At 41.6% G+C, this 20447-nt stretch overlaps 1 protein-coding gene across 7 annotated transcripts in view; it reads left to right on the top strand.

Annotated features, from left to right (window-relative positions):
* The window catches only part of NEK10 (NIMA related kinase 10), a 227445-nt gene that overhangs the window by 42019 nt on the left and 164979 nt on the right, over positions 1–20447 (top strand). For all 7 annotated transcript variants that reach the window (XM_046002046.1, XM_046002044.1, XM_046002042.1 and 4 more), the window contains 8 exons: positions 5582–5623; positions 7102–7180; positions 8292–8359; positions 10088–10167; positions 11625–11711; positions 14458–14682; positions 18344–18483; positions 19874–19935. In XM_046002046.1, the coding sequence (XP_045858002.1) occupies positions 5582–5623; positions 7102–7180; positions 8292–8359; positions 10088–10167; positions 11625–11711; positions 14458–14682; positions 18344–18483; positions 19874–19935 (783 nt within the window). The remainder of the gene's footprint in view (positions 1–5581; positions 5624–7101; positions 7181–8291; positions 8360–10087; positions 10168–11624; positions 11712–14457; positions 14683–18343; positions 18484–19873; positions 19936–20447) is intronic.

Genomic DNA, 20447 nt, shown 5'->3' with positions numbered 1-20447 from the left:
GTCCTCTCCTTGACCCAGGTGTTCCTTCAAATCTTCACCTTACCTTCATTACTCCATTTCTTGAAAAGTCAGGCTATGTCTCTTGAACCTACTTCCTGTTTGTCAGGACCGATGGGCTGCAGAACTTGCACGCTGAATTCCATGTACAAGGTTCTCCCAGGAAGCATGCTTTAGTCAGCATTCCTTGATCCAGAGATTGCAAACTGGTGGCTTGTAGATGGGCTCTTGCCTGCCAGAGACTTCAGTATGTTGTTTAATGGAGAAGAAGCTGGAAGGAATGAAAGAGTAGCCATTATGAAGGTATACATGTGTAGAGTTTGTCATAATTAAGAAAGACATGTTCTGAGAGTTCAAGTATAGTTGGAGGCCCATGTAGGAGAAACATAAATGCCCACCTGCACTCATTCTTGTGAGGCCAGAGCATGTTGCTTATTGAGGATACAGTGAAGATCTTAAAAGCTGCTACCTACAATTATATTAGAAACCACAATGGAAAGATAGGCTGAGTGACCTTTTCCCAGCACCTGCATTCCTCAACTCCTGTCGCAGCGCACAGGCTTCCCCACCTTTTCTGTTTGCCTTCACCCACCCCATGGGGCTCTGGCCCTTCCCCAGCACTTTGCGCCTTTCTGTATTCTTTACTTGCTCTTTTTCTTAATCCCGACTTCCTAAATGTTAACCTTCCCGAAGTTCTTTTCTTTAATCATCTTCTCCCCTAGCTTCCATGCTCTTGGCTTCACCTGTCGTGGTCAACATTGTCTTTTGCTCACAAGTACTTATCTCCAGTCTCATACTTGTCTCTCTGTGTAAGTCCCAAATTTCCAGGGATATTTTGGATGGCCATGTGTACGACACAGTAGCATCATCGTTCTCCAAGTGTGACCCGGGGAGCGCTTACAGGTCTCTGAAAGCCTTTCAGGGCTTCCACCAGGCGAAAAATATCTTAAAAATAATGCCACGATGTTGTTTGCCTTCTACACTCACTGCCTTATATGTGTGCAGTGGAGTTCTCCAGCGATGGCAGGATGTGTGACAAGCCATGTCTGTGAGGGCTGAGGGAGTGGGTGCTTGTGTATTCCTGTGCAGTTGCTTTAAAAATGTCTCACCTTTAACTTCTAAGGTGGCGAATGGATGTAACCCACATAAACAAAACTCTCTGAGGTTCTCAGTAACTTTTAATTTGTAAAGGAGCACAGACCAAAGAGTTTGAGAAGCACTGTGAGAGTGCCTTCCACTCAGCAACTTTAAAAATGGAGCCCTTGGGGCGCCTGGGTGGCTCAGTGGATTAAGCCGCTGCCTTTGGCTCAGGTCATGATCTCAGGGTCCTGGGATCGAGTCCCGCATCGGGCTCCCTGCTCGGCAGGCAGCCTGCTTCCCTCTCACTCTCTCTGCCTGCCTCTCTGCCTACTTGTGATCTCTCTCTGTCAAATAAATAAATTAAAAAAAAAAATGGAGCCCTTTGCTTCTTCCTCTCACCTTAAGCCTTCAGAATCAACTTCTCATCCTTTTAGTGACACCACCTTGCCTCCAGACGCCAAGGTAGGAAACTTTGAACCATCTCTTATATTTTCCTTTGACTCACCCCCTACAAATAGAGCATTAGCAAGTTTTTTGAAGAGTATTACTCTTCCATCTGGAAAGATAAGATACCAGCGCACAGAGGGGCCTTAAAATCATGACCCCAGCATGAGCAGCATGGAACCACTCTTGAGTTTTGAACGGTGAAGTAAAGTGATCGCATTTGCGAATCAGCATTAAGGGCTCTCTGCAGTGTGCCTGGCATTGATGTGGTTGTTGACTAGATCTGGGACGAGAGTGTCTAACGGCACTGACATTTGCAGCTGGGGCAAAAAGAGTTGTGCACTAGCAGCACCCATTTGGGTGCTGCATTGTGCTCCCATCTTTTTGAGAACATACTCATTATCTGTATTACAGTATTGTATTGTATTTTTTTGGGAAGGAAAACCTCAGGGACTAGTCAGAGCAAGGGCATTCGTTACATACTGCACACTGAACTAAAGGGCAGATTGACATGGCGACTTTCTCCAGGTCACTGGGCTCAGAGGTACTGAACCCAGGCTTGTGACCGTCAGGCTTGTGACCAGGGAGAAAATGCTAAGGTCTGATGGGGCACCCAGGAAGTGTTGCTGTAATTCAAGCATGCAGTCATATTTGCTTTTCAGATTAGGACCCAGAACTGTTAAGCCCAGGTATGTGCAGACCTTGTGGTCTTGGTTTTCTCCAGCTGACACCCTCAGGTGAAAGCGGTCATATGGGCATGACCAAAGGAAACATAAAGAAGACCAGGAGTCTGTGGCCTTGCCCCAGTCTACGTAGAAGCATGGGGTGAGGGGCAGTGTTTATTTCGTACATGACGGGTAATTTCTCGAGTATGTAACGACATTCTCAGAGAGTGACAAAGCCTCTTTCCCCTTCCTATACTTACTCCTGTGTTCCACAGGAGTTCATACGCATTCTGTGAAAAGAAGCGTGCTTCAGTGAATGATCTTTGTTTGGGAAAAGTTGCCCCTCTGTCCTCCCACTGGAGGCTTAGAATGCCCGGCAGAATGTTAAAGGCTCCGAGGGGTCCTTTGATAAAAGGAAACTCTGTTTAACATTATCATTTCCCAAGCTGATTTGAATTTGGTCATGAAATTATTATTATTTTTAAAACAGAATGCCTAATACCACCCACTCCACATAATAAAGGCGCTATTCCCAGAATGGAGTTTGGATAATAGGATTTAGTTCCCAATTCTTAATAGTGATTACTGGATAGATATGTTACTCGTTAAGGTAAAATTTTAAAATGACCATGCCAATCATTTTTTACTTATTTATTTTTTTAAAGATTTTATTTTATTTATTTGTCACAGAGGGAGAGCAAGAGAGTGAACACACACAAGCAGGGGGAGTGGCAGGCAGAGGAAGAAGCAGACTCCCTGCTCAGCAGGGAGCCCCATGCGGGACTCCATCCCAGGACCCTGGGTTCATGACCTGAGCTGAAGGCAGACACTTAACTGACTGAGCCACCCAGGCATTCCTTATTTTATTTTATTTATTTGAGAGAGAGAGAGCACAAATGGGGGAAAGGGCAAGGGGATGAGCAGACTCCCTGCTGAGTGGGGATCCTGACACTGGGCTGGATCCCAGGACACTGAGATCATAATCGGAGCCGAAGTCAGACGTTTAACCAACGGAACCACCCCAGCGCCCCGTGATCAATCATTTAAACATTCTCTCTCTTGGTGTCTTCTCACTCCCAAGCTTCAAATTTCAATCCTCTTCAAGTCATCAACTCTCAGATTTCAATGTTTTGCCCTCCCCTCGTCTTTCATGGTCTCTTCTGCTTTTCTCAAGTGAACATCCCATCAGCAGCTCAGTATGTCCCAAGTGGAGTCTTCTCTAACCTAGACTCTTCCCCCCTCCTTCCTTGGATCTGTTCAATTATCTTGCTTCCTCTCAGTCCTCGGGCTCAAATATGGTGATGTCGTCTACTTCGTTGCTTTTCTTCCAGCATGTCTTCATGTTTGGTGGATCACACTACTACATAGACTGTCTCTGCCTCTCTGTTCTCCTGCCCACTGCCCCTGCCAACCAACTGGGCTTCCGGGTGGCTTTCTTTCCCCCTCCAGTTCATTGCAAAACCAGAGGGTGGTCCTCACAGCTGATTCTAATCACCCCTTGTTCACACAATGTTGTCATCCGATCTCATGGTCCACATGATGAAGGTCAGGTTCAGGCTCACAGCTAAGCCTTCACACAGTTTGGTCCCACCGTGCTTTTCTGACATTATTCCCAGAAATGCCATTCATGGAGTTACAGAAGTGCTTCCTGGAGTTATGGAACACCTTGATGTTTATTTTGCACAACTTCTGTGCATCTTTGGACCTACTGTTCTCTTTGCTTGCAATCTTCCCGGTTTTCACCTATTTCTTCTCAGCAGATCTGTCCATCCTTCTAAACCTTTTCCATGGCCACCACCCTTATGACATTTTCAGTCATCCTCTCAGCAGGATATTATGTGTCCTTCCTGGGACATCATAGCACTTCACGTATAACTTCCTTATAGCACTTACCAAATTCTGTCTTAAATGCTAGTTGTTTGTATATCTACCTTATGCTTGCCCAAGGCTTAGTGAGGTCGGCCACAGTCATCTACATATTTGTGTCCTCTTCAGAGCCTGATGCTGGGCTTTTACGTAATAAGAATGAAAAAAGAACAAAAACCTGTTGAATAAACATTAGTAGCCTTGAAATGTTATTTTTATATGTATAAAATATTCTGCCATAACTAAGAATAATGTATACAATATTCTTCTGTTCTTTAATTATAGCTCTTCCAGAGTGAATAGCAATGGTGAAAATTCAAATTAGTGGGTAGCCACGGAACTATTTTTAATTGAGTTGTAAGTGTCGCTTCATACTTAATTTAAACATGGGTATGTTTAGTGTTTCCAAATTTATTGCACATACAGTAAGGAAACCTTGACCAGGAGGCCTCAAGAACCTTGAGCCTTTTTTCCAGCCCACCCACTCAGTGGATTTCAAGGTGGAACTAGATTCTTCTCCCTCATGCTTGAGTACCCATCACCATGCATTTCCCAGAATTGTAATGATGGCTAATATTTGTTTTTCAAATGACTTCCTTGTGTGCATGTAAGGAGAGTACAGCTTTAATTAAACAGGTTAGGGTAACTTGAAACACGTTTGCCCGAAGATAAATGTCAATGTGGATAATCTGAGAGCACTTGCTATTAATAGAGTTCCAAGTTGGTCCCTCTCATGACTGCAACCTCCCACCCTGTCTTCCCTAATTACTGCTTTTAGAGTAATTTCAGTAGTTTCATGAAATGCCTTCTTATTGGGCATTGGATTTAAAAGCCTGTATCAGGAGACATTTTGTGATGATTATTCTTACCTTCATTTAAAGTATGGGTTTAATAAGAACATTAGCCTCTTCATTTCAAGGAGGAGCCCTATAGTCTTAGAGCAATCCTAGTCAACTTTTACTGTCGGTGACTTACCTGGGAATTTTGTGGAAATTCAGAATGTGACTCAGCGAGTTTGGGGCATGGTGGAGATGCTGCATTTCTAACCAGCTTCTCCATGAGGCTGATGCTGTTCTCTGTGTACCACACGAGGCAGGGCCCTACAGGAAGGTCGTGGGAGTTGGTGATGCTGGATTCCATTCCTCTCCAGGCTGGTCACTTAGGCAAAATGGCTTACCATTCTGGGTCTTAGTTATCCTAATCTGCAGTGTGACGGAGCGGTATCTTAACAGCTCTTTCCAGCTGTAACATTTTATGATGACATGAGGGGAAGTAGAAGGAATGAGGAGTCAGGCTGCAGGTCTGAGCATATTTTCATTCTTTTAATTTCAACCCCACTTTCATATTTATTAAGAGTTTATATTTAATGTGGTTTGAATAGCAAACCTTAAAGAGCTGCATATTTATGTGGGACCTGGACTTCAAAAATAATTATTGATCTCATGATTTAATCAAGAACTTACATGTAAAATATACTTCCCCCTCCACGCTCATCTTTTGTGTATGTTCTGTTGTTTTTGTTTTATTAGGAAATACTCCATAGCTTGGGTGGAATTGAAAACCTAGCTCAGGTAAGATTCCTTCGCGGTGGCTGGTTTTGCCTTTCCGTTTGGTGCCATGGCTCTGGGCAAGGATTACATAGGTGTGTGACGGCAGATGGCTTTCTTAACTTAGGCTGCCTGCCAAGCGGAGGAGCAGTCAGGGTGGATAAGTGTGTGTGAGGCAGGATACTCACAGAGCAGGAAGGGACCCATGACATTTTGTTCCAGCTAATTTTACCCAGCCTGCCGAAACAAGAAAGTTCTATAAAAGGTCACATGTCTTTAGTTAGTAATGAAAAGAAATAGGTGTTGGCTGGCAGGCCCAGATCCTCGACATTGCACAAACCAAATGATGGGAAAATATTGGTTATAAAGATGTTCACAATTGTTGCACAAAAAAAGAATTATGCTCACTAAAATATTTCCAAATACATGACGATGTGAGGAACGATCGATCTTAACTCCATTTATTTGTCTGCTTTTGTAACTACTGAGGGAAGATAAGCAAGTTAAACCAGTCAAATGTTTGGGTTTATTAGTATGATAAGGCAAAATTTCTAGACATGGCATTGGGTTGGGACAGCCCAGTCTCCTACCACGTAGAGAAAGAATGGTTTTCATAATGAGCCTTTGGCCCTGCAAACTCATTCTGTATTATTAATGGAAGAGTAAGTTTAATGGCCAGTTAATGCAAAATCTATTATATTTTATTATATTTTCATTCTTGGGAAATTGCTGAAACATATCTAGTTTTTGTTTTTAAGATTATTTTTTTAATTGGCTGAAGGTTTACCTCATTTAATGAAATGGATTGTCTTTTGCAAAATTATATTGTAAAGGATCCTTTTATCTACCTTAACTTCCCTTGTTCTATTAGAACTTTTTTTTAAAGATTTTGTTTATTTATTTGACAGAGATCACAAGTAGACAGAGAGGCAGGCGGGAGGGGGGGAAGCAGGCTCCCCACTGAGCAGAGAGCCTGATGTGGGGCTCGATCCCAGGACCCTGAGATCATGACCTGAGCTGAAGGCAGAGGCTTAAACCACTGAGCCACCCAGGCACCCCTGTTCTATTAGAATTTTATGTGTGTTTCTCTGACTTTATTTCTTATTATAATCAGGTATCTACAATAAGTGATTATCAGACTACCCCATGCTCATTTTATTCTGATTACTGTTATTGGTGTATGCTGTAGATAAAAATTTTTTTTTTAATTTGGAGCCAAATTACACCACAAACTTATTTAGTCACACGTCATTTTTTGAGAGTTTATACACTCTTTCCATGGGCCCTCCCTCAACCTCAGGGCATGCAAGAGAAGGCAAAGAATCTAGAAACTCAAGCTACCTTTTGCACTTGAGTGAACCTGGCCCAGAAGTCCCGAGTGTTATTTGGTGAATCCATTGTGCCATCTACCGGTCATTTTCAGAAGTACACGTCTTGTCCCTTATCTGCTCCTGTGCTTTTACTAATGCTTCTGACTCTTGTTGGCTTGGTCCCTCCTGCAGTACATGGAGATTGTGGCCAATGAGTACCTCGGCTACGGAGAGGAGCCGCACAGTGTGGACAAGCTGGTCAACATGACGTGTAAGTGTTGTCACGGGGACATGGCAACTTCTCCCACTTGCCAAATGAGCGGGATGGCTTTTTCAGTAGGAAAAAAGATCTTTTGAATATTTATGAGTATACCCATCCACACAGTTCTGGTATTAGGAGTCCCTGCCAATTGTTATATTCAGTGGCAAAATATACCCAGAAGGAAAACTTCAAATCACAATCTTACCTTGAAAAGCCCACTTTCATGTTGCAGATTGTCACTGAGCACAAGTTTATTTTAATGCAAGAGGGACTTCCATAATGGCAGATTTTGATAAAAATGTTTTTTGCTTTCTTTGATTTCTATTAAAATGCTGGAGGCTGTTCACTTTTCATCTATAAAGTTGGGTTAATAGTAATACCTGCCTCATAAAGTTTAAAAGCTGTGAGCATAAAAAAGGAAAAAAATAAAGATCTTGATGACGAGGATGTGGAAATATTGGTCTGTGTGTGTGGAACTCAGTCTTCTCTCTCTGGAGGCTCTTTCCAGCCCCACTTTGCAGCCCCTCCAGGTTTGATGAGCTGTAGGTCCCCTGTTGCTGTGGGATGCTGACCCATTTTCTTTGAAGGGTTTGGTTTCCCGTATTTGTTTCCAGGACAGCACACTGATTCTCAGCTACCGCGAAAGGAGAGTACGTGGTGATCCCTGGGCACCAGAAAGTTTCTTTGAGAACAACTGTTCCCCTCAGCTGAGGAGCCTTGCTGGGTCCATCACCTTCAGTGGCCTTCCTCTCCTCTTTATACCTGAAATCTCTATAGGATGGATCTTTGAAGAGTAGGACTCACTTCGAAGTTGTAATCATGTTGAGGGACTCATTCAACTTTAAGCGAAGGAGATGTTTGCCTTTTTTGTTGTCTCCATTTGTATTATTATAATAGTAATATATAATAATTATTAGTTGAACTTCAGAGGTAATTTTCTCAGAGTAAAAAAAAAAAAATGACCCTATTCCTCCTCCTCCCTCCATTTTTCCTTTTGTGTTGTCTGTCTTCCCATGCGCCCTTTCTCTGCTTGCCCATCAACACGTTAGACCTGTGGTTCTATGAATACTGCTGCCCTTAGGTGCTGAATCCCTCTTTGAGCTATTTCCTTCCTTTATAGATATTTTTCAGAAACTTGCTGCTGTCAAAGACCAAAGAGAATGGGTCACCACAAGTGGAGCCCACAAGGTGAGTGGCCTCAGATGGAGGGAACACTTTGTCTCCTATGGCAGTGGTTCACATGCTGGGGTTCAGAGTCCTGTGATCAGGTTTCTAAAATTATAGTTCACAAACCTGCTAACCTAGCCCAGAATTGTAAATCTCTGCCAAGCCTTTAATATTCTTCATCAGCCTAAGGAGTAAACATAGAATAGCAAACAGGTTTTCTGAAACTCTTTTTTATTTTTCTTTTTTCCTATGCCACTTATTAACAACCAAGTTTGTTGCTTTATTTAAATGGTGCTTGAGAAGCCCTGCTATATATAAACAGCCTCTCAGTGTGTGTTTTTACAAATGAGCAAACTGTGTGTATACATATCAATACATTCCGTATGGCACATGGAGTTGTATGTGCTTGAACCATATGAAATTGTCATGTCTATTGGGCAATTTCATATGGTTCAACCCTATAATCAGATGGTATAATATTACAGGCATATGGATCAAACATGCATTTCAAGATGAATGGATGCACATTTAGTCAAAACGGACTAAATTTATATCTATAGCAAAACTATTTAGATGGTAGCTGCCTACAGCCAAGTTTTAATAATCTGTTGATTTCTCATAGCCCAAGAGGCCACTTTTGAGCATATGTTAGAGCAGGATTGCTTAAAACGTGTTACCACGTGCTGTTTGTTATGTAAGAGATGATTCTAGGTCCTATACCTATCAACACTTTTATTTTCAATAGCTGTATCTATTTCACTGATATTGCCACTTAGAATTTGAGGAACATTTTTGAGTAGCATTAAGGAGTTAAGTGGATATGGCAAAATTGTGAGAATGTTATGTCAGTGACTCAAGTTTGGAGAATGTGTTAGGAGATCAGAGAAAAAAGTGAGAGAAGAATAAGAAGAGGGGATCGAAGAAATAAAGATGATGATAGCTTCATAAAAAATGAATGAAATCATAAAGGGGAAAATTGATATAACAGAAACCAAAAATCAGCCAAGCAGTTGTAACATGGCTCTCAGCTCTGGCCTGAATGTGTCTGGGTGTGCACTTTTGGAGAACTCTAAGTTCTAAAAGTCTAGAGAGTAGAGGGATGAATTTGCAGTAATGGGAGTTCAGAGAAGGCAACTGATGAGGTACAGACTTCCAGTTAAGTCATATTACTTAGCATGATGTCTGGAAGCATCGATTCATGCTCTTTAAACATCAATTAGGAATCTGGGAGGCAAAGGAAGTGCTTGGTAATGTTGACATATCTTGCTTAGTTTGGGGGTAAAAAGACAGTTTTCAACACTCTGGTGAAAAGTAGTTCCACAATTGGGAAAGGGCCTACCACAATGCCTGGTTCACAATGAGTTCAAAACATGAACTCAGAAACAATGGCTGGTTGCTCCCAGTATCATAGTTCCTATCATTAGTCTCCCTTCTTGTCCTTGGGGAGAGGCAGAAGAGGCAGAGGGGCCTTCCTGGGCATATGAAAATAGAGGGAAGAGTGAGAAATTTGGCCATGTACCTTGGTCACTTTTTCTTCTGCCCTGGGTAGGGAATGGCCACAAGGAACTGGCCTTGAGTTTCAAACCCGGAAGAGGTTGCTATACCCCCTCAAAGAGCTGGGTGTCGTGAATGCTTAATAAAAAAATTCCTTTTGAGGTTAAGCTTCAATGGTCTTTGAAAGAAGCATTATACCACTCAAGAAACTTGTGGTACTTACGCAATGAAACTTTCTTTTACTTCATTTTTCAGACATTAGTAAATTTACTTGGTGCCCGAGATACTAATGTTTTGTTGGGTGCCCTTCTGGCTCTGGCTAGTTTAGCCGAAAGGTAAGTGTATTTTAATATCTTTCCAGTTCCGCTGCCATAGCGGTTTAGGTGGGAGAGACAAAAAAAATAGATCAGTTTCTCTAGTTACTTATCTACATAGTTATAATTTGTGAAAACTAAGCATGAAGTAGCATTAATATATTGAAGATGATCCTGAATGAAGAAGCATCATTTTCAAACTTAAGTTGGGAAGGAAAATGACAGTTTCTTCTCTTTTTCTTGACCAGAAACACTTACCTAGTCTTTCATCCAATGCTCAGATACTTGCACTTTCAAAATAACAGTAGTAGGGGCGCCTGGGTGGCTCAGTGGGTTAAAGCCTCTGCCTTCGGCTCAGGTCATGATCCCAGGGTCCGCATCGGGCTCTCTGCTCCGCGGGGAGCCTGCTTTCTCCTCTCTCTCTGCCTGCCTCTCTGCCTACTTGTGATCTCTGCCTGTCAAATAAATAAATAAAATCTTCAAAATAAAGCAGTATTTGACAACTGTATCTTTGACAACTTTATCTCTCTGACCTTAAAAATAAGTTCTCTACTGTACATTCGTTCTAACATATAAAATATTTTCAAACACTTTTACCCTTTAAATAATTCTGCATGACACGTTCCCTTATAGACATGATTATTTTAAATAAAAGTGCGTTAAATATATTTTTATGCCAATAAGTGAATCAATGCTTTTTTCTTGTTTTTATTTTTTTTAACTTTATTTGGAATAATTGGCACATATAACTACACGTGTTTAAAGTGTGCAGCATGATGATGGGACATACGTTATATGACTAGAATGATTATCAAGCTCAAGAGAATTAATATACTCATCACATACTTAACTCTTTGTGTGTGTGTGCACTCAGCACACTTCAGATGTGCTCTCACCAACTTTCAAGTGTAAAACACACACTAACTCTAGTCTCCATGCTGTACATGAGATCCTCAGTACTCATTCTTTTAGCTGAAAGTTTGTACCCGTTAATCTTATTTCCCTCCTGCAGCCCCTCACAGTCACTCACCATGCTCATCTCTAGATTCCACATATAACTGATATCATACAGTATTTACCTTAGCACAGTTCCTTTCAGCTTCCTCCATATTGTCACAAACGGCAGAGTCTTTCTTCTTTATGGATGAATAATAATATTCAATTATATTTATGTAGGCCCATATAGGTCATTTTAATATCTTGGCTGTTGTGAACAATGCTGTTATTATTTTTTTAATGAAAAGCCTATCATTCTTTCTGGAGAAAGGGAATCATGTTGTCATCATACTGTTATTAAACAAATTTAAATTGATGACATGTAACATTTGTTGAATGTTAGAATTTGATGTAGCCTGGCTCCATGGAGCTATATTGCTTTTTGTTTCTCCTTCCAAGATAATACGAGAACACAAGGGTATTAAATGAATGGATATGGTAAAGTATGTTTTTAGTAGTTACTAATAGTTTTTAATTTGTAGTCCAGAATGTAGGGAGAAGATAAGTGAACTCAACATTGTAGAAAATCTGCTGATGATTTTGCATGAATATGACTTGCTTTCCAAAAGGTAGGATTGCCAACAAGACAATGTCATATTTGATGAAAATGATAATTGTTATTTTTATTATGTCATGCTATTTACCTTACTAACTGAATGTCATGATTCACCTTGTCATTTGCTTTCTATTTAAGTTTTTATAAAGAAACTAGAACAAATATGTGTATTGATTTATCTTTGGTCTTGCATCACTTTTGATCTGGGCATAGAATCAAATTATATAAATATTATCATCACATCTTTAATATTTTTGTTTATTGAATTTTTTTTACATCCTGTCTTTTTAAGGAAAGAAACTCTGAAGTGGCTCTATTTTTGGTAATTTGAGATTGTATATTGAATAAATTATTAGATTGTTAAAATCTACTTCACTTAAGGCAAGTAAAATAAATGAGGATAGCTACTGACTTGTTTCATGACCACCTGTTATAACTCTAAACAGAATTGAAAATATATTCATTTTTGATTGAACTATATATTGCTCTAAAGAATTACTGGATCCAGTTAGTCATTAGGTTGTTTTTAAGTAGAGTTGCAACCTACATCATCTGATATCTAGTTAAGTAAGTCATGATTTTCTGAAGAGGTAAAACAGATAACAGAAATATCAAGTAATGAAACCCAGACACTTAACCATAGTAAATCCCCATGAGTCTTTCTTCAAAGTTAGTTTTATTCTCTTTCACAAACTATGCTTATAGACCTGCTCACCTGAACTCATTTCTAGGAAAACAACCTCTGCACAGGTGTTAGAGTACCAGAGATGAATGAGATAGAGTGAGTAGCGTCGGAGAGGGGACAGGCATGCACGTCAGTAGTTGCACCAGAGCACCGTGAGCCGTAAGGTTGATGGATGTCAAGGACAGTCTGGGAACATAGAGCAGAAGCTCCCAGTCAGAGCCTGGGGCCACGCCAAGTTTCCTGAAGGAAGAGGGAGTTATGTAGGCAAAGGGAGAGAACAAGTGGAAACAGAATGTGCTGTTTGGAGGCAGGAAGTGGTCTGTGTTAGAGGAACTCCATGGCTGGGCACAGCTGGAACAGAGTGCAGGAGGGAAAGTGTCAGCAAACTAGATTAGACAGTTAAGTTAAAAATATGAATTAAAATAAGTGAGTTAAATAAGTTAAAATAAGTTAAAATAAATAAAATAAAACAAGTAAAATAAAATAAGTTAAAAATATAGCAAATTTTGGTCTAGCTTTCTCTATATGGCAGGCCACACTGTAAGCACTTCTGTGTGTTCATCATTTGATCTGCACAATACCCCATCAATTTCTATATTTTATAGAGAACAACAAGATGCTTTTATCCAGGTCGCAGTCGGCTCTTTGTGCCAAATAAGAGTGTGCATTTTATCCATGCACATTATGGGGACTTACAGAAAGATTTTAAGCATGATCAGATTTATTTTGCAGGGAGTACTCTGATAGCAGTGTGTGGGGTATGTGGCATGGGGAATATAGTCACACAAGGAGCTCCATTTAGAACAAGGGAGGGGATGTTTGGTGTGGAAAGATCAAGGAGATAAAGAACACTATTTGCCAAAGAATATACGTTCTGAATGTCAGAGCACATAAGTTTAGGAGGGATTGGGGCTATAGAAAATTGGCTCAGGGAAAGGAACTGTAGAGCGGTGTGGGCATGAGAAGATTTGAGAGGCTGGTGACAGTGAGGCTTCTGTCTTGAGCACAATCAAGGATCACAAGAATGGGAGGAGCAGTGGGGTTAGACAGCTGCATGACTTGCAAGAGAATTAATCTCAGCAGTTGCCTAGGAAAAAGGGGGCACTCTTGATTGGAAGTGGTGGATTGGGAAAGGAGAAGGAAGCGTCTTGGATGGTTCCTTCTTCTGGCTTGGAAAATTGAAAAGACTGATGTCATGAATCAACACTGGGGATGTAACAGGAAGAGCCGGTTTGGGGAGGAGAATAATGACTTTGAGGTGAGACCCAGCGGGATGAGTACCTGGGACTACCATGTAGCTAGAACTTCTGGAGGCTGAAAGTGCTGCCTGGGCTGAGCTCGCAGTACTGGTATAGAGGAGGTGTTTGAAGTCATGGGAATGGATGGCATTGTCCAGGGAGAGTGTTTAGAGTGTGAGACTGGATGGTTAAGGATGGTTCTAGGAAATGTCTGTCATTATAATGTTTCAGAACTCTGCTGAACATTATGTGTCCTATGCTATCATTATCTTTATTTTACTGTCCAGATACTCACTGGGCACGTTGCATTTAATCTCCTTGCATTATAGTGGTTTTGGCATTTTGTTTTAATGTCCTGTTTTTGTAACCACATTGTAAGTTTCTGAAGACTATGATAAAATTTTATTTCTTTTGTCTTGAGCACAACGCAGGTCCCATTGTATATACTTGATAGCTGCTTGCTGGTTAGTCAGTTTTTAGCCAGACCAGTGGGCTTACAGGGAGGCTATGACTTAGAACAGTGGTCAGGAAACTATGTCCCACAGGCCAAATTTGACTCCCTCCCTGTTTTTGTAAATAAAGATTTATTGGAACATAGCCATGCCCATTTGTTTTTATGTGTTGTTTATGGCTGCCTTTGCATGTGCTGGCCGAAGCTGTACAGCTAGAAAAGCCTGAAACACTCTGCTGTGATCCAATCCTTTACGAAAACCTATGTTGATCCGTGACATAGGAAATGTTAGAGCACCACTGTGGTGATAACTCTAGTCCGAATGTAAAGTCAGTAACCACTGCTCTGTGATTCTCATCCTCCCCTCCCCTCCAACCCCATCCAGACTAACTGCGGAGTTACTGCGCCTACTTTGTGCTGAACCCCAAGTGAAAGAGCAGGTGAAGCTCTATGAGGGGATACCTGTCCTCCTCAGTCTGCTCCACTCTGACCACCTGAAGCTGCTCTGGAGTGTTGTCTGGATTCTGGTTCAGGTTTGTGAGGACCCTGAGACCAGTGTGGAAATTCGCATTTGGGGAGGCATCAAGCAGCTTCTTCATATTTTACGAGGGTGAGTCAGGGGGGCTATGGCCGACTTTGCCTTCGTCACTGAAGTCTGGGGACTCTGCCATACAATGTCAGATCAGCTTGCTTCCTCCTGCTCTTTGGTCCTTCATGTTATGGAGAATCACTTATACTTGCCACAAACATACTTGAAATCAATATCAGGGGCATATTCTTGGGAGCCCTGAAATATTTATCTTTGCATCACCAGCCTCCATGACAGTGCTGGGAATAGAGAAGGCCATCAGTCTGCAAATGTAGATTGAACGACCACAAGAAAACATTTAGCTTACCACCTTTTCCTTGATGCACTCAATGCATATTGTAATCCCAACAAGTATAAAGATTTTACTTGCAATTTTACTTTAAATTTACTTTTTTGCCAAAATGTCTACATTTCCGGGGCGCCTGGGTGGCTCAGTGGGTTAAAGCCTCTGCCTTCAGCTCAGGTCATGGTCCCAGGGTCCTGGGATCGAGCCCCCGCATCGGGCTCTCTGCTTGGCAGGGAGCCTGCTTCCTCCTCTCTCTCTGCCTGCCTCTCTGCCTAGTTGTGATTTCTCTCTGTCAAAGAAATAAAAATTAAAAAAAAAAAAGTCTACATTTCCATGACATTTTGTATGTCATTCATCTACAAAGAGAAAGCAAAACCTGTAATTAAAGAACAGATGCATAATCCTTAGTTAAAATGGGAGAAAATGTTGATCAAACGATTGCCATGTTACTGAACCTGGTCCAGTTGCTCTTAAGGTGGGTTAACACCTTAACAACATTCAAAACCTTGAGTATGGAGAAGGAATGGTTATTAAAATAGTTTCAAATTGAAACTTTCTTGAAGTATGTTTCAATAAGTATATATTAGATATATTGAAGCCATGGATAATGATATCTTTTGGTATCATCAATGGGAAAGTTCTAGTACCTAAAATTATTATCAAGCATAATTCAGCCCTACAGGTACTGAATCAAAGTTGAAAAAGAATATGTCTACTGAAAGGAATCACCCTTGTAATGTGCATACATCAATAAATCTCTCTAATAAAAGCAGAGTGACTTATCTTTCTCAGTATAACCAGATATTATCACATCAGTGTTATTCAGACCTTGTGCTTGTTGTACCTCTATGTATATTATGGAACTGTATGTTATCAACTTCATTTTCTGTGAGGGAATGTTTCAAAGCATAAGAACAGACTATAGAGTTATGGACAATAGCTTTATTCATTATTCCTATCATTACCAAAACAAAGGAAAATATATAAGCTATTGATAATCTATTTGCTTTTTTTAAAAGATTCTTATTTTTACTTATTTATTTATTTGAGAGAGAGCACGAGCAGGGGGAGCTGCAGAGAGAGGGAGAAGCAGACTCCCCAGTGAGCAGGGAGCTCAATGCGGGACTTGATCCCAGGACCCTGAGCCCATGACCTGATCCAAAGGCAGACGCTTATGTGACTGAGCCACCCAGGTGCCCCTACTTTCTTTTATGAGTATCATGTAAAAATGTCAAATACTTTATAGTATAAATTACAAATCTTTCATTAGGACTGTGGCATAATAAGCTAGCTCCTTGAACACTTAGCAAAGTTTTTTGTTTTTGTTTTTACATTTTTTTTGCTTGCTTCTGTAGGATGCTGATGGTGATGCTGATGGTAGTGGTGGGTATTATGGGGGGTCGATACAACTATTCCAACAGCTATGAATTGCCCATTTGGAGAGCAGTTATTTTCTTGATGATAAAATCAAATTCTATGACGGTTAGGCAATACTTCAGAGATAAAACTGTTTTACCATGTAGATTGTTTAATACAAGAAGGCACCAGTTTTCCTCTTTTCCTCAAAATGTAACCATCCTTGGGAGAAATGAGTTCTTTCATATCTAAAGAGTCAGTTGGCAAGTCCATTTCTATGCTGCAACGTTAGAAAACTCTTTCCTGGGAAAATGATACATGTCAGCACTTATTGTATGTTAAATATGTCTCAGTGCTTTGGCAGAATTTATTACCCCAGCTGGGTAAGCAATATCCTTTCAGAGCTTGCGCCTGCCCCTCCGCTGCCTGGAGCTGGTACAAGGGGTGGAGGTTGCCAGGCTGTCTGCAGGCATGAGCAGGAACAGGGATTGCTGTCAAGGCAGTTTCCAGGAAAACTGTTCATGCCCATTCACCTACAATCCTAAACTCCAGAACAGTTCCTGAGGGGTGATAGACTTGAGGAGGAGGAGTGTTCTCTGAAATTTGAGTTTAACATAATTTGGTTGACAGATGAAATCACCAGCTGTGACTATCCCTAGACCTATCTCCATTACTTTCCTTATGCTACCTGAAGGAAGGGCGCTAGTGGGCCCAGATGACATGGGAATGAAGCCATGGTGAATCCATTTATGCAATACTTAGGCACAAAGAAATCAAGGTAGAGCTACTGCCATAAAAAATAAATAAATGAAAAAATATAGTAGCCACATTAAACAAAAAGGAACAAAATGGATAAAAGACATGAAGAAGCTATTGTGGAAGGTGTTACCTTGAGTAAACAGAAAAATATGCTTTATTTTATCAAAAGTATTAAACAGAACATGACATTTATGACCTTAGATTAAAGATGAGATGCTAGGATAATAAAAAGGGAAGGAGAGATATTGCAGAGCTAGGGAAAAAGACAAAGACTGAATAATCCATGGAACTGAGACATTCATCAGAGTACCAGACAGAAACTGGAATTAGTACAAGGAAGGAGACACTTGAAAAATTGCACATAATGTGGAGAAAAAAGACGAATGAGAACCATTAGAAAATGAAGGATATGGCTTGTAGAAGATGAGTTTTCAACCTGTGGATAACTGATATCCTAGGTAAGAGAATAAAGCAAAAGGAATAAAAAAATTCAAAGATGGGACGCCTGGGTGGCTCATTTGCCCTTCAGCTCAGGTCATGACCTCAGGGTCCTGGGATCGAGCACTGCATGGAGCCCCAAATCTGGCTCCCCACTCAGTGGAGAGTCTGTTTCTCCCTCTCCCTCTGCTCCTGTCCCCTGACCTATGTGCATGCATGTGCATGCTCTCTTTCAAATAAATCAATAAAATCTGTTTTAAAAAAATTCAAAAATATAAAAGAAGAGATCTTTACCAAAATAAGGAAAGACTAGAATTGGTTTGAAAAAGAAAACTCAGAATGAAGAAGACTGACATGTAGTTAGGTGAATTGATAGCAGCAGAATAGTGTTCAAAAACAGAGGTGGGGGAGGGACAGGGGCTCTTCTAGCTGGCTCAGTCAGTAGAGCATGCAACTCTTGATCTCAGGGTTGTCAGTTCTAGCCCCCCACGCTGGGTGTAGATGTTACTTAAAAATAAAATCTTAAAACAAAAAAACAAAGGTGGGCATGTGAAGCTGTGAAGAAATGACAGAGTGATAGAGTTAGTTCAGTAACCATAAAAGAAAGCAGGAGGGAAGGAAGGAAGAAAGGGAGGGAGGAAGAAAAAAAGGAAGGAAAGAAGGGACCCCTGCCTCACACCACACACAGAAATATATTCTAGGTGGATTGGAAGGTGAAACAATAAAGATAACATAGGAGAAAACTTCACAGCCTGGGGGAGGCAAACATTTCTTAAACAGGACCCAGAAAGCACTGGCCACGAGGGAAAATTGATAAACTATACATTCACTTTTCTTTTTCAGAGACAGAAATTTTGTTTCCGATCGTTCTTCCATTGGCAGCCTGTCGAGTGCAAATGCAGCGGGCAGAATCCAGCAGCTTCACTTGTCAGAAGATTTAAGCCCTCGGGAAATACAAGAAAATACTTTTTCTCTTCAAGCAGGTATTTATATCACATTATTATGTTTTACTGTTTGATACTGTTTGGCATATCGTTTTATCATGCTCTGTGATGGTGATAATAATTTATTATTCTCTGTTATGTATGGTGATAGGAAGTAGGCACAATTTGTAAGTTTAAAAACTATGAAGGTAAATCCACGTAGATGACTAAAACCTCCAGGACTCGTGTTGGGCCTGCATGTTAGTCATACCACAGACTTTTCTCTCCCTTTCACATTCTGAACACATTGAGAGACCAGCATGGAGATCAGACATAAAGAGAGCAGAGTAGTAGCCTTATTACTGGTAAAGCTGGATTGGAGAATTCAGCTTGCTTTGTGGCCAGAATCATGGTTCCTATGTTTTCTAGATCTCAGGGCACCCTCCTTCAGGGAGATTCTATAATCCACACACCCATTCCCCTGGAAACAAGGGGGTGCCTTCATTATTCCACTTGAGCACTTAAAGGGAGGACAGAGCCTCTCTTGCCGCACAAAAGCAGGAGCAGGGATGTACGCCCACACTTTTGGCAGTTTGGCACAACACCGAACAAGTTCACACAAGGGCACCTGGCCTTTGGTGCTGCTGACCGCGCTGGGCGCCCTGCAGCAGCCAGTGGAGGGGTCAGAGAGGCACTGGTAGGGGTGCGGAGCAGCAGGAGGGCAGGCTGGTAGAAGTATATGAGGATATATATAATGTCCAAGGCACAGTGCAGGGCCAGCACGAGGGCCCCATAAAGTGGTAGCACCCTTTACAGGTGCTCTGTGCCATAAGATCCAGCACATTTCTGGTTGGACAAGAGGCAGCTCGGTACAGAACGTCATGGGAGGCTGCTGCCATGGTCTTGAGCGGGTAGGGAGGATGGTGCTCTAGGGGCGGGATTTAACATTGGGCAGATGCACTTAGACTTCTGGCCCCTTTCCCTTAGTAAGTTCTGTGGCCTCGTCTGTCAGTCTCTGTGAACCTCAGTCTTTTCATCAGTAATGCTGATAGTCACGGTACATCCTCTTATTACAAGGGATAATTTGGATCATGTATTTGAAGTACTCATGTATCCAACCATTGTAGATGTATTTACTGAGGACCTGCTGAGTGCCAGGCACCTGCTGGCCACTGGGGATTATTTATGATGAAGCTGCCTCCCTGTACAAAGTAAGTGCTCAATAAAATGCTGCTGACAGGTGTAGATGCGCACGAATTACATGGCGAGCAGAGGCAGACACCACTGCAAATCAGTTTCCCTCCCCCCAGAGCTATGTCGCAGGGAAGGGTACTGTGTTAGGAGGACTGACTCTGCTCACAGGATTCCCTGAGGAGCTAGAGTGTTGACAGAACCGTGTGCCGCGCAGTTGGTGATGACAGACGCTATCACTTGGTGGTTTTCCTTCCAGCCTGCTGTGCCGCCCTCACCGAGCTGGTGCTCAACGACACCAACGCCCACCAGGTGGTCCAGGTGAGAACGTGGCTCTCGGGGCTCTGGCTGCATTTCACATCTGTGCTCATGGACCCCGCCTCGGGCAAACTCTGTATCCCAGAATGCAGCGTATGAGATCCCATGCTGTGGTTTTAAGATGTTTTAGTAGGTCTTATTTAAGTTCTAGAATTCCATTTTATATTCTCTTTTATTTTTTAATTTTTTAAACTTTTTTTTAATTAAGATTTTATTTTCTTGGTCAGAGAGAGAGCGCACAAGCAGGGGGAACTGCAGGCAGAGCAGACGGGGGAGAAGCAGGCTCCCTCACCAGGCAAGGAGCCTGATGCAGGACTTGATCCCAGGACTCTGGGATCATGACCTGAGCCAAAGGCAGATGCTTAACCTACTGAGCCATCCAGGCATCCCTAATTTTTTAAACTTCCTTTAACATTGTATTTTTAAGTAATCTCTACACCCAACACGGGGCTCAAACTCAAACCCCCAAGATTAGGAGTCACATGCTGTACTGACTGAGCCAGCCAGGTGTTCCT

This window comes from Meles meles, chromosome 4 (genome assembly GCF_922984935.1).
Source record: "Meles meles chromosome 4, mMelMel3.1 paternal haplotype, whole genome shotgun sequence".
Classification (NCBI taxonomy): Eukaryota; Metazoa; Chordata; class Mammalia; order Carnivora; family Mustelidae; genus Meles; species Meles meles.
This window is presented reverse-complemented; position numbering and strand designations above follow the sequence as displayed.